At 41.0% G+C, this 14,160-nt stretch overlaps 1 protein-coding gene across 2 annotated transcripts in view; it reads left to right on the top strand.

The window, feature by feature from the left end:
- ARFGEF2 (ARF guanine nucleotide exchange factor 2) overlaps positions 1–14,160 on the top strand; it is a 61,261-nt gene that overhangs the window by 14,146 nt on the left and 32,955 nt on the right. The window contains exon 1 of one of the 2 annotated variants that reach the window (XM_080558286.1): positions 11,160–11,426. The exons of the other annotated variant lie outside the window; for it this stretch is intronic. Within the exon in view, the coding sequence (XP_080414412.1) occupies positions 11,288–11,426 (139 nt within the window). The 5' untranslated portion in view covers positions 11,160–11,287. Of the gene's footprint in view, positions 1–11,159; positions 11,427–14,160 lie in introns of those variants that run through there. 2 annotated transcript variants of the gene reach the window in all.

The following is a 14,160-nucleotide window of genomic DNA, read 5'->3' as shown; positions in this document are numbered from 1 at the left end:
GATTTTTTTTTTAAATCTCTTTCTCCTTCTGCTTTTTATTATTTTTAGTAAAATGTTACTTAACCATATGCCTATATGAAATATATTTCTAAATTCATAGGGCTGCATTTTAATATAACAAACACATGAAGCCAGTGCAAGCATTTGAAATTTCCTTTAAAGATAACACGTAAAACACCGTCAATACTTATTGATCTGAAAAAGAACAGAAGTTAAGTGTCTGTCTTTTACTATCAGATCAAATATCACTTTATCTAGGAATTGTTAAAACTTTAAGAAAAAAGAAGATCTATCGTACTGTATGCTAAGAATAAAGCAGTACTTACCATGCAGGAGTTTATGCAATTTACTGTAAGAAAGCAGATGTGTTACACAGGTTAAAAGATCACAATTTTTATTACGTCTGTAATTAGAAGCAGAATCTGTTGTTGTTGTTGTTGTTGTTGTTGTGTGTTTCTCTAGTGCCTGGTGTGGTTTACAGAGTATTTTGGCTAAATAGTTACAACTTTTTATTTTTTCCAAGTTACAGTCTTTATACTGTTCTCCAAGCAAGAGATAGGCATTTGGTTCAGGTTTGACTGTCCCATGCCCTTTGGTTAGCAAATGTGTCACAAGTACCCAGGGACAGCAAATTTTGATGATTTACATGTGCCACCTCCATAGCTGTGCATGAAAATCAGAAATACACCCTTTGGATAATCTTGTCTTTCTTCATACATCCTGACATGAGTGTCACTGAAAACAACTTGGTTTTAAATTACTGGGTGGGTACAAGTCACTGATCAATACTGGAGTTAAAGGAAATGTCGATTGGAACAACAGGCTGCAGACAAAGTATATGCAGATTTAAGGCCTCATAGCTTTCCCTCTGGCCTCATTTACTGCATTGTGGTTTCCATGTCATGTAATAGGGACAAGGTTGTGCTGCTGCTCATGTTGTCCCCTGTGACCAGTATCTGTTGACAGTGCTGTCCTAATTGCCCTGCGTGCAATATGGGAGGACATGTTCTTTCAGTATTTCGCTTTTCTCCTTCCAGGAGGCCCAAGACAGTTCAGGATTTTCCAATGATTTAGCTCATTCCCTCTCTTGTCAGTTTTCTTCACATATTTTTCTTCATTGTCCATGAGCACAGACATGCACAGGATGCCTTGCTTAGTCAAGAATGCAGACAACCCTCCCACCTGTCAAAGGGCATATAAGCACATTTACAAGGGGCCTTCATGCCTCTCAATTTTGACAGGTTTTATGCTCATAATCCCCTGCAAGCTTTCTGTGTCCACCTCAGTGAGACCTGGGAATTCAGGTGACTGTGCTCAGTGTCTCAGCTAGTGGGTAGGAAAGTAGGCTGTCTTAGCCAGATTGCGTTTCTATAGCAGGACGGGCTACTGAGCAAGCCCCACAAGGAGGGGGCGAGACTGCTCTTCCACATGCTGACCTCTGTGCTTGTCCTTGACTAGATGGCAAATTGAGCCATCTGGTTTTTAATAGCATAAAGTAGTTGAGGGAGGGTTTTCTGGGATGTACACCTGCCTTTAGCTCAGGAAGGAGGTGTGGGTAGTATACGAAACTATGCATAGTAGCAGAAAAATGGTAGCAATCAGCATCTAGAGGACCCTCAGTGACCCTTGATTCAGCCTCTGATTTTGCATGTATAAAAATTAACGCATCTTGTCTTGTTGCCTTCTCATTTATATAGCACTGTCAACAAAATAATTGAAAAGTTGAAAAATTCCAAGAGGACAGGGGTGTTTAAAATATCTGAAACCATGGTGGGAAGTGGGCTTGTAGCTCAAACAGACCGTAAATGTTTCAACTGAATTGCCAGATTATTCTGAAACAGTAGTCATATAAATAGTTACAGAACGTCATTAGAAACATTTAAAATACAACCCAGCACATTAGCATGACCAATATATTAGTCATATGTGATTTAGCTATGAAAGGTGGCTTTGCGTGTGACATCAGTGGAATATTGCTTTTGTTACATCTTGGGTTTAGCAAGTATTTTACAGCTTGAATGACAATTCAATTGTGAGGAAGTGACAGAAAGTAGATATTCTGCTTATAGATCTTAAAAAATATTAATGACTACTGTGTAGATTAATGCCATAAAAAGCTCTTTGAAAAGGAGAAGCTAGAGGGAAGAGAAAGATAATATGAAGTAAACTCTTTAAGACTGTGAGAGAACCAGATCTACTTCTGAATTAAATATTAAGTTGTAGAACTAAAACGAGCTAAATGGTAGCTATGAATTCAGACATATATGGATTGGGAGGGACTAGGAACAAATGCAAGGGAGGCAAATAAAAGCAAAATCTTCAGGTCTCTGTTTAGCCTAATGGGTTAACTCTGTCATGTGTCTGTCTACTCACTTGTGTGGAAGGGGTATTGGTCACAGAGGAGTACTCATGACCTTCCTCTCTTCTACAAGCTTCTGGATATCTGATCCAAGTCAGACAGTGGCACGTGGTCTTCTGTTATGATCTCTAGGATGATAACCTCTTTCCACCTCTAGAACCGAAGATCTCATCATGTTAACATGTGTAACTAAAGTCCTTATTTGCACTTTAGAGGTCAAAGAATGGCGGGTTTGGTTTTGTTTTGTTTTTGCTGTGTGACACTTCTCAGCAATAGTGCTGGCAAACTCAAGTGCATTCCCTTTATGGAACTAGACCTTTGGCGCCCTCAAGTGAAGAAAACTAGTTTGAACAAGTGGTAAGATCGGAAAAAGCTAAAACCAGCCTAACAAGAACATGACGGTACGATTGGAAACTGTGCATCTTACTCAGCGTGGGCATCTAGCTCTCTTACTTTTTTTTTCAGATTATAAGCCTAGTGCAGACATGCTCTCAGCTATGAACAATATCTCAAGTGCTATGTCTAACATCAGGATAAATTCAAATAATATTGACAGGCTGCTCCCAAGTAGATATGGTTTTAGGCGGCCTCTCAATTTTTTCTATTTGTCTTTTGCAGGTTTGGGATCTTGATTTTCACTCCACATATTGATTCCATAACATATTTTTTTCCCTATGGTGTATGGAGAATTGGGATTTATAAGCGAAGCATGATTTTCATGATGATACACTGGTGAGGGGAAAGAACATAAATATTCTGTCTATGGATCATTTTCTATCTCAAACTTACCATGATTGTCTCCATCTGACAACTGGTGTTTGAAATTCAAGCTGTTCATGTTAGTTGGTTATGTAAATTACCCAGAAACGTTTCTGTTCCCTAGCTGGATGGATAGATTGCACACAGCAGAAGTGGTTTGAAAACCCATAAGGGCAGTTCAGGCAAAAATAACAAATAAAAAAGTGTTTCAGAAAATGTGAAAGTGTTCCCTTTTTTCACTGTGCAATCATTGCAGACCCTAGAGAATTAGGCCATGCTGTGGATTGTTGGCTTGTCACAGTGTTGGATGGAACGTACTCTCATTTCATACTCCGTGGTTCATTGCAGTTTTGCAGCGTTGCTTGCAAAGGTGCAGCCAGATCCCTCTCTGTCCCACTGACTTGCCTCTCTTGAAACCTTCTAGTCATGAAGCTGTAGCGATACTTTCTGTGAGCTGTGTAAAGCCACTTTTTCTCCAGTAAAATATATACTATTACCAGTATGAATATTGATAAAGAATCTATGTGTCCTCTGATGAGCAGCCACAAGACTGGCTGTGGCCTCCCATTTATATGGCTGCCTTACAAAGCCTGATCATAGATTATTTACAGACACATTACACTTAGTCTGCCCGAGCATATGGGGTGACTGCATAATCTGCACCATATCCTCCGGTTGAATTTGGGATCAGTCCTGCTGACTTGCTTGAACTGTTTTGAAAGAAGACATGTAGTGGCCCATAAAACACAAATTAGAGATACCCATGGTTTCCACTTAGGCAAAGTAAAACTATCTAGATATGTGAGCAAGGACTAGTTTGTTTAGCAGTAGGTGGTGCTCCAAACAGGCAGGGGTAAGCTGAAAGATCTAAGCCTTTTGAAGGCCAATGTTAAATGCAGACAGCATTTTTTATTCAGTAACAGCCTGGCTGTGGGTTCATAGCCTTACATTTCTGGCATTCCAACCAGGTCCAACCCAAAACTGACCCATCTTTCTGCAGCTGTTGTCCTTATATAAATTAGCATGGAAAATGCTCTGTGGGAATAACTTGTCTCCAGTTAAAAGTGCCCCAAGTATTACCCAGTCAGAGCAGAGATCACCACAGGGAACACCTCAGAATAATATCCAGTTATCCAGTGTAATCTTTTTGGCATGGAAGTAATGGGGAAAGGTAACAATATCATGTAAAAGCTGCATCCACCAGCTTGAATTCTGATTTTTAAAGGAACTATTCTCCACCTCTTCCACATTTTTTCTTGTATAATCAAGCAGTCTTCGATCAAATCAACTCATTGGTCTGGTACAAATGATTCACGGATCCTTGGCCTCTATATCCAGTTGCATGCTCTCTCCTCATTACCAACAAGCAAGAAACATGCCTGTATGTTAAATATACTCAAATTTCTATGAAAGAGAAAGAAAAGAACAAAGAGGAAGAGAGTTCTATTTCAAGAAAACAGAAATGAGAGTGGTTCTGGGTTGTGGGTGGGAAATCCTAGCACATGATCCTTGTCATGTGTGCACAGTGGCAGAAATATAATAGCCCAAACAAGTGAGAGACAGGTCAGTAATAAAACAGGAAAGCATAATTAACAGCCCTGATATTCTCTGTCATGAACCCCAGCCTAGGCAGAATATCATCATGAGGGTGAATGCCTTGCTATATGGCATAAATACTAGTATTTCTGAGTTGTTTTTATTGTGGCTGAGGAAAGGCCTCTGCTGGAGAGTTATGTTGTCTTCTCAATTTTGTAAACTACGGAATGGCTGAAAGGATTTAATCAGTTTTTGAACACTGCTACAGAACACATTTCCATTCTTCACATTTCCTGTTTTATTATATTTGTAAGAATAAGCTATAGATTTTTACCACATATGCTGTTTTGGGGAGTAAACAGCAATAACAAGTTTTCTTAGGGCATCAAAGGTCACACAAAGGCAAACTGGTGAGAAATGGAACAGACTGAAGAGAAGTCAAGCAGAAAGAATGCATCCCATAAACACACTGTATGCAACATGCAGGATCTTTTGTACTCTTCTCCTGAGGCAAATTCAAAGAATTTTCTAGGGACAAAAGGACATTTATAATTTTTAAGCCTGTTTCTAGAAAAGAAATTTGCAAACCTGTTTGAGATACCTAAATTTTCTATATGGTGATATTTACAGCACGTGGTATCTACTGGGGAGTGACATACATCATTTTTTTTCCAGATTATCCTGCATGTGTGAAACTGTTTCCTGAAAGATGCTCCATTTGGCATGGATAACTGACTGTCTCTTTTGGTTTAAAATAATGATGGTGTTGATGCCATGCATAATAGCAATTGCTAAAAGGATGTGAGTCACCAAACTAATCATGGTTTGCTGACTTGTAACAGTAGCAACCTAAACTTAGGACTAAACTCAGCTGTCCCGTATAAGTTCACATCTAACTTTAGCCCTAACATAAACTGTATGGAAAACTTTAAGCAAAAAGTCTGTCTTCATCATCTAGCTCCTGAACTAAATGCAGTTTCCTAGACACTAGGACATCTTACTGATATTCAAAATAAGCTCCATCCTCCTTGCTGATAGCTCTAAGCAAGCAGTTCTTCATCTCCCAAAAACTAACACTATTTTTCCAAACATCTCTTATTTTACTCCAGTAAATGAAGGACTGATCTTGGCTCATCTTCCCTAGCAAATTTATTATCAAAGCCTAATTCTAGCCATAAGTTTAACCTGTTAGCTCTGAGCTTGTGGTTTACAGCAGTCCAAAGCACAATTGTTCATCAGTGCCTGATGGCATCAACAGTAAATTTATCTTGTCTGCTTTTTGAACACCTTTCTGAACAATGGCTTGTATACTCAAGAACCCTACCCTAAAAATTAACCTCAGTCCTCACTTTGACTGTTATGTTGATCCTAAGGAGGAAATCCATCTCCACTCCTCTCTAAAACAGAGCACAGTCTCCATTACCCCAATAGATTCTGTTGTAAACTTAATGTGACCACCCTATCAGACTCAGGCCTGAACTTAATTCACCTCCCCTGGTAGAATCCAAACTCTAACCCTAATTCTACCATAGCCATAATTTTAAGACTGAGAATAGATCTTTATTATCTCAAAAGATGAACACAATTGGCAAACTTGATGTTATGAGCGGTACTGTGAACCCAGAAACCTAATATAAACTCTAGCCTAACCTACAGAGTCACAACCCAAAGCCACAACCTACAGGATTCACAACCCAAAGCTCAGCCTGCTTCCTAACTCTCCACCTATTCTTGATTCTCCTGTCAACTTGAAGTAAGCAGTCACTTTCAGCCTTACATATCCATAGTCTCTGATGATGCCTCCCCTAATTCATGCAAATTAGTCCATGTAAATTAGGCCTAACAACAGCTCCAGTGAGTTTCAATCCTAACTATTGAAAATTCTAATCCTACTCATAGCAGGAATTCTGTTGTAAATCATAAGGGGAAACGAAAGTTGTCTGAAAACTAAATAGGCTCCAACTCTCTCTCAGTATGAGCACGTGTTACTTAGTGCAGTCCCACAACCAACTTCCTTAACCTCAGTGAGTCTCAGACTTGAGCCTACCTATAACTCAAACCTTAAATAGTAGAGCCTCGCATTCACCAGCTTCGTATTCTTCATGTGCCACTGACACTCAAAAAGCTAATTGTAGCTGAAACCTGGTATTCACTTCTGTATCTTTTAAGTCCAAACCATAACCTCAGTTGTAATCGTACACCTAGGAATTCAAATACTGCTGTAAGATTTGAAAGGCAAGTTTTTTGCTTGACATATAACTAAAAAAAGATTTCTGTAAAACTGCCTCCTCAATCTATCCCCTAAAATCAAGACCATATCCATTTTGCTTCTCCAGTGAAAACTAATCTTGTCCCACAATAAAGGTCCTAAAATCAGAACTGATAATTTGGCTGACAATACATGAAGAGCTTCTGCTGCTTAATTAGTTCTGCAAATGCTGCTGACAGTAATTACAGTCTTCTTTGTGTCAATAACTAAGTCAGCATCCCTCAAAAAAGATTGAGGGCCTTATTTGCCTTTTAGTTATGTCACTTCTGCATCACTGTAATTTCACTGATAACAGTAGAATTACCCTTGATTTAAACTAATATAAGTGAAAGAAGAATCAGATGCATAGACAGCAATAACAAATGTGGGCAATTCTTGGGGGACTGGTTTTGGATCCTCTTTTCTTGGATTGTGAGCATATTTCAAAATTACGCATTTAAAAATGCTAGCATGTGGAGGTGTAATATATCAGTACAAGAAAACTACACATTTTATCTTGTTATTGCTAAGCTGATAGCTTTTCAAGAGACAGGGCTTATTTGCATTACCATTGCTCCTTAGGATTACAAATTAATGGAGGCTACAATGTTCTCTGTCACTGTCCCCAATATGACAATTTTTCATCCAAGTCTGACTACTGGTCAGCTTTCATCACCCAAATCTTCCTTTCTGACTTGTCCCTAACACAAGGCCATCATGTTCTCCGAGGCATATTCTACACTGAGACTGCAGATTTCAGCACTGAAATGAAGTGACTCTTGAGTCCAAGAACAATCAGTTTGTCTTTTGACTTCTCTCACTGTCAGTACTTGACTCTGTGACAGGTGATCCTGTTCTCACTTTTTTGTGTGTACTATTTCTTCATCTCTCCCTTTCTATTAGAAAGACATTATTAGGGAGACTTATTAAACCTTTTCTTATTTTGGATGTGCTAAATTAAAGTAGCCAGAAGAAATTTGTAATTGTACCTCTTTTTTTTTTTTTTTTTTTGTCAGTAATGAGGCTCTCAAGGTTCGTATTGAATTTTTTATCTTTCAGAACAGAGCAAATTAAATTAGATGTTGCCTGGTTGTTAAGATAGTCAGTGAGATATCCTGTGGAGAGGATCTGAAAGCCTGAGGTATAGCAGAGCTACGATGGAGCCAAGAGTAGGATTAAAGAAGGCAGCTGAGTCATGAGGTGCACAGCAAGACATCTCCCTAATTCCATCCCAGTGACACACTGAATGAGTATAAACCTAAAAAGCATATTTCTCAGACTTTGCATTTTGGGAACAAGGTCTGAAAATTACAATTAAAACCCATAATGCTATCTGTATTTAGGTCTTTAATGCAAATGAATTCATCGACCTGGCATGTAAACTGTCTCAACCACTTGATGCCCAAGGTGATAAGCTCGGAAACGTAACACTTAAGTGAACACAGACATACAAAGATATACAAATACGGTTTAAAACTTTAAGATGTTTACAAGCCCAAAGGATATTATGACATATTTTATGGAACTAGATACTCCATACCAAATACTAGACCATGTAATGACTTAAAACCCTGCACCTTTACATCTGCAACATACTTTGAAAAATAAATAGCAAATATAGACAATGATTACACAGTTTATTCTATTTTAAAATAATACCATACTGAATCCTGATAGGAAAATGCCAGGAAAAATATGGTCTATCTCAGCATTCTGAAATTAGTTGCATTTTTCAAATTTTTTATTGGAGTTAGTTGTTACTAAAGAAGCATAGGCTAGGTAGTTTCACTATGTTGTGCAATGAAATTAATACACAGAGTATCAGCATGCAGTGTAAGGATGAAATGGATGAAATGTCCTCAGTGTAAAAACAATTATGTTACTGAGGCTACAAGAGTGAAGTCAGCATACCTATATGATTACAGGGATGAACATCTTCTGTATAAGAGACCAGAAATTAAAACAAAATGCAGGAACAACCAGACTTTCAGTAGAAAACAAAATCCAAACTCTAGTCACAATCTGGAAATAATGTTAATTTAAAAAAATAATAATAATCATTTGATACTCTGATTTCTATGTTATTTGTCTCTATTTTTCTGTCATTCATATCTCTATGATATAGAGTCCTTCCATCTGCTAATGGATAGCAGTTAACATCCGACCAGATGTTAGGAATTTCCTAACTGCATAATTAGTGAAACACTGGAGGCAACAAACTGAAATGCTGTTGAATCTCCTTTACTGGAGCTTTTCAGTAAGAGGCAGCGTTCTGCCTTAGTGCTTGGAGATGTACTAAATGATCTGTTGAAGACCTTCCCAGCCCTGCATTTCTGTGATTCTGACTTGGAATAGCGATCCATTCTAAACTTGTATTAATCACTTAATGTGGAGGAAAGTTCAAGTCGGTTGCCTAATGACAGCTTCAGCTGATAAACGCTCAGAAGGACTTTAACCTTCCAACATTGTCCCACATTTATTACATGGTGCATTTGCTCATACTAGAAGAGGCTGAACACACTATTATTGCCAAGAGAACAGATATAACTAGCAGGTTTTTGAGGCAGTTACACCCTGACAATTTGTGACTTAATGACGAACCACAAAATTGCACTCTTATCACAGCCACACTGGAACTGCTGATTTCCTGGGAAAACCCAAGTCTTTAGACAGTAACTTTAAAAACTGTTTCCAGATAGAGGCACTTCCCCCTGTTCTTGTCCACCCTCATCATATCTGATTTACTGTACTCTAACTCATAGTTTTCCATGTAAGTAGAATCCTCAGCTCCATGTAACCAGTTCACACAAACCTCTGGACAGTAGAGGTGGTCACATAGCGCCTGCCCGTTTTCCACATGAAGTAATACTAAACTAATGCTGCACACAGGCGTTTGTGGTTGAACCCTTCGTTAGTGCTTTTTAGACAAAAATTGCAGAACTTGACAATACTAAGTGTCTATTAATGACATTTTAAAAGATAAGAATGCCAGTGTTTGAGAAATAAAATTACAGTATAGACAATCTAATAGGTCCCTGTATTCTTAGTTAGATATTGCTGTCTTAATTTGATTAAGCCCGTTGTGGAGAGATGTGGAAGAGGTGACTGCATGTTAGTGATGGTTACAAGTTTCTAAAGGAGGGCATCAAATGAGTAATTTATCTCTGCAGATGATTGCCATAGATTATACTGTCTCTCAAAGAGTCCAGAATTTGATTTGGGGAATAAGACACCCTACCACATAGGGCGATGGATAAAAGGAGAAGAAACAATTGGGCATCAGGTTATAAATGGATACCAAGTTTCTGGGGCGTGAAATTTATTTTTTAACAATTCTTCTTTAACATGACTTTGGGTCTTTGAAATGTCTGTTTTCTTAGTGTCTCTTCACAGGCCTTGTTCTGTGGAAGTTAGCAGTGATAGTGGAAACGCTGGAATGCTCAGGTTAAAAGCCTTATAAAAATGAGGAGTATTATATTAACGTGACCTCCTTTTCAGTAATTCCAACCCAATCAATGCAACTAATTGCAGCAATAACAGTGCTTGCAGTTGGCATGTCCTGCTAGTGAAATCACCCAACGCCCAACACATTGTTTTCCCCTTGCCACTGCGGTTTCAGCACGCATGCAGCCACCATTTGGGGGACACGACACCCGGGGACATGCAAAGGGGCTGGGTTTTAAAAAAGCGTGGATGGGCACCAAGCCTGGTTTAGGCAGGGCCAACCCAGCCTGCTGGAACTGAAGGGGCAGGAGTGGCTGCCAGCTCCGCTTATTGTGGTGAAGGGCCTTGAACAAAAGTCCTGTGAGGAGCGGCTGAGGGAGCTGGGGGTGTTTGGTCAGAAGGAGGCTCAGGGGAGAACTTACTGCTCTCTGCCTGAAAAGGTGTGGGGAGCTGGGGGTCGGCCTCTTCTCACAGGTAACTAGTGATAGGACTAGAGGGAATGGCCTCAAGTTGCCCTGGGGAGGTTCAGGTTGGAAATGAGGAGACATTTCTTCTCAGAAAGAGCAGTCAAGCACTGGGACAGGTTGCCCACGGAGGTGTTGGGAGTCACCGTCCCTGGGGGTGTTCAAGGAAAGGTTGGACGTGGTGCTTAGGCACATGGGTTAGTGGGTGATAGTGGTGGTAGGGGCACAGCTGGACCAGACGATCTCGGATCCCCTTTCCCACCCTAACGACTCTCTGACTCCCGGGCAGCGGCCTCCCCGGGCCGGGCCCCGCCTGCCGCCGCGGGGTCGCAGGTCGCGACGGGGCGGCGGGCAGAGCGGCCGGGTCACGTGACGGCGCCAAGATGGCGGCGCCGTGGCTGCGGCGCGGCGGCGGCCGCTGAGGGCGGAGGCGCGGCGCAGCTCCCGGGCGGCCCCGGCCCCGCCGGCCCCGTCGCCATGCAGCCCCCGGGCCGCGAGCAGGACGCCCGCACCAAGAGCATGTTCGTGTCGCGGGCTCTCGAGAAGATCCTGGCGGAGAAGGAGGCCAAGCGGCCCCCGCACGGGCAGCTGCGGAGAGCCTGCCAGGTGGCGCTGGGTGAGTCCGCCCCCGCCGGGCCGGGAGCCGCCGCCGCTGCCCGGCCCGGTCCTACCCGGCCCTGCTCGGGCTGTCACGGCACGTCCCGGCGGGGAACAGCCCCGCGGCCCCGGCCCGGGGCTCGGGAGGGGCGGGCAGCGCCGGTGCGAGGCGGGCAGCCCAGGCGCCGCCTGCATTCGGGGTCTGTGAAGCAGGAGGGGCGCGGGGCTGCTCCGCCGGGACCCAGCTGGGGGAAATCAGTTCCGAGCGTTTTGGCTGGGACACGGGGTGTCGGAGGGGGCTCTTCTGCTGTCCCGGGCCTGGTAGTTCTCCGACACCTTCTGTCTGACTCATGGACTGGCTAAAAACTTGGGGCGGCCGCATACGGTGTGGTGTCTTGCACAACTGAGGCGCTTTCTGTAAACTTCGTAGGCTGGTCTTCAAACCTGCAACTGCAAATCGGTCCTTTCATAGTACAGGACTAGGCGTTAAAGTTGTGAAAGCAGCTGGCATGACATGCAGGGGAAAAACTAGGTAAAGCAGTACGGCTCTTACAGGTAGAGTTCTCTGTGGCCTTTCTTATTCTACGGCACAGATATCTCTTACAGTTTCACCTGGTTCGCACCAACATTTTTCCTTTAACTTGGGTGTATTTACTGTATGTAGAAAATTGAAACAGGAGAGACTGGCTGAGTGAGTAAGGACGCTGAGCAGAGGCAAGTCTTGTCAAATGTATTATGAAAGCAAACTTGAAAAATAGCCATTGTTTTTACCTTCCTGCCCACAGTCCTTACCTTGAAGAAATCTGAAGGTGCTAACTACCTAGTGGTAACTACATAGAAGTGTATTTTTTATTACTATTTAAAGTTGACATTGTGAGCAATAGAGATTACTTTTCCTACTTCCCTTTCCGGACTTCCCCACCAACATCCACCCAACCCATTTACAGGACTGGAAACCTGCTTGTCTGCTACATAAATACTTTTTGAGAAAGGGAACTTTCTTGAAAGTTTAGTAGGAAGGTCTTCGTTTATTAGCACATCAGAGACTGTGATTCGAGGGGAGAAGTACTATGCAATAGCCACTTATTGGCATTTGTCTTTTGGATTATAGCTGTTTTACCTCTCAGTTTTTTAAGGTACACTACGTTTGATGTCGGTTAATGCTTGTGACGATAGATATAAACGTTGTTAATCATGCTGAAAAAAAAGTATGTACGACTTGACAGGACTAAAGCAGAGGTCAGCATGAATAGATAACCTTCTGTTACCCAACCCTCCTACACTAGTAGGGCCTTGATTACAGTTACATTTAGTAAATGTTACATCATTTCAGGTTGACAACATGAAGATAGTTCCTTACATTCATGTGTGCTTTTTGTTTTTAAACTTTATTCTGTGTAGAATAAGCTCTTTTCTACTCAAATAGAAAACCAGTTTTACTTTATGTAAGCTTAATTAAGCTTATACTTTGTTAAATAAAACTGAGTTTAATTTCAAAAGTGTTAGGTTAATTATCAAGTCCTGTGCTGTAGTAAATATGGTAGGGAATGTGGGAAGAACATTACTTGCAGTCTAAAGAATTCAGGCCAGACTTCTTAATCTACACAAATAGTTTTGCAAGAAAGAAGCTGCAGTGTTTTCAATAATAGTAAAGTCCAGTTATCCTTTGATAATTAAGTCTGAGTACAATTAATTCAATGTGAGAGAAATGTAAAGTCAGCTTTATGGACCTAGTAACTGTGACAGATGTTGTCTTTTATTTTTCCATGCCGTATTTCAAGTAATGCCCCTCTACCTATGACTAAATTCCATTTGCTATGCTGTCTTCTTTGTACAATGGTCTCTTTAATGGAGCCTTGAGCTATCATATCTTTTATAAAGCAGTCAGCATGGCACGTGTCACAAGTAAATTCTTGTTCTAAATAGAGAGGAACTGGTGTATTCTGGAACTACCTAATCTACCTAGCCTGCTGCTATTTCTATAGCTTCTGCTGTGGTGTTACTGGAGTAGTGTTTCTGTTAATTACACATGCTTTAAATTTTTGTTTGGTGAGACAGAGGAATGTATTTCTAACTATGGGAATCATGCTCCTGTTTTCCCTTTTATTAGTTTATAATGTGTTTCACTGCTGAGATCTTAAGTAAGTTACCAGTGAAAATTGCTGTCATTCTTATCTAGGAAATACAGGTGGTATTTAATTCTAAACTGCTGTTGCCCTCTTCTTCCATTCCCAATGTGTGTTTTACTGGAGCAGTAAGTCTGCAGTTTTGGACTGCAAAATATCTTCATGACTTCGTAGAAATGAGAAGTGTTGTAGGCTCAAATAGGGTATAAACATGGGAAGGGTGAAAGGAGTGCTTATTCACTCCTGAACTGTACAGGGCTTGTTAGCTTGTACTGTTGGCCCAAAGCAATGATAGATGTGTCCTTGGAAATGGGTTTGGTAACAAAACCATTTCTCAGTTATTTAAAAAAAAAATTTTTTTTTGCTCTGTCCATCCCCTCTTGAAATATACAGGGTAAATGTTGAGTAAGCAGAGTTGAATGGATTCCTTCATTCAGCCTCTTGCTTCATCAGTAGGTGTAATAGTTGTATCCAGTGCTCTTAGTGCCAGTAAACCCCAGGAGAGGCGAGGAGAAATAAAGTTTTTAAACAGAGAAGCTGTTCTGTTCTGCCTTAGAAAACTGCGATTTTTAAGAAAACTGGTTTTAAACAGACAGCCAGTGTATTGTATATAAATAGTTGCCTAAT

This window comes from Anser brachyrhynchus (assembly GCF_964034855.1).
Source record: "Anser brachyrhynchus genome assembly, chromosome: 16".
In the NCBI taxonomy this organism is placed as follows: domain Eukaryota; kingdom Metazoa; phylum Chordata; class Aves; order Anseriformes; family Anatidae; genus Anser; species Anser brachyrhynchus.
Note: the sequence above shows the minus strand (reverse complement) of the source record. Positions and strands in the feature narration are given on the sequence as shown.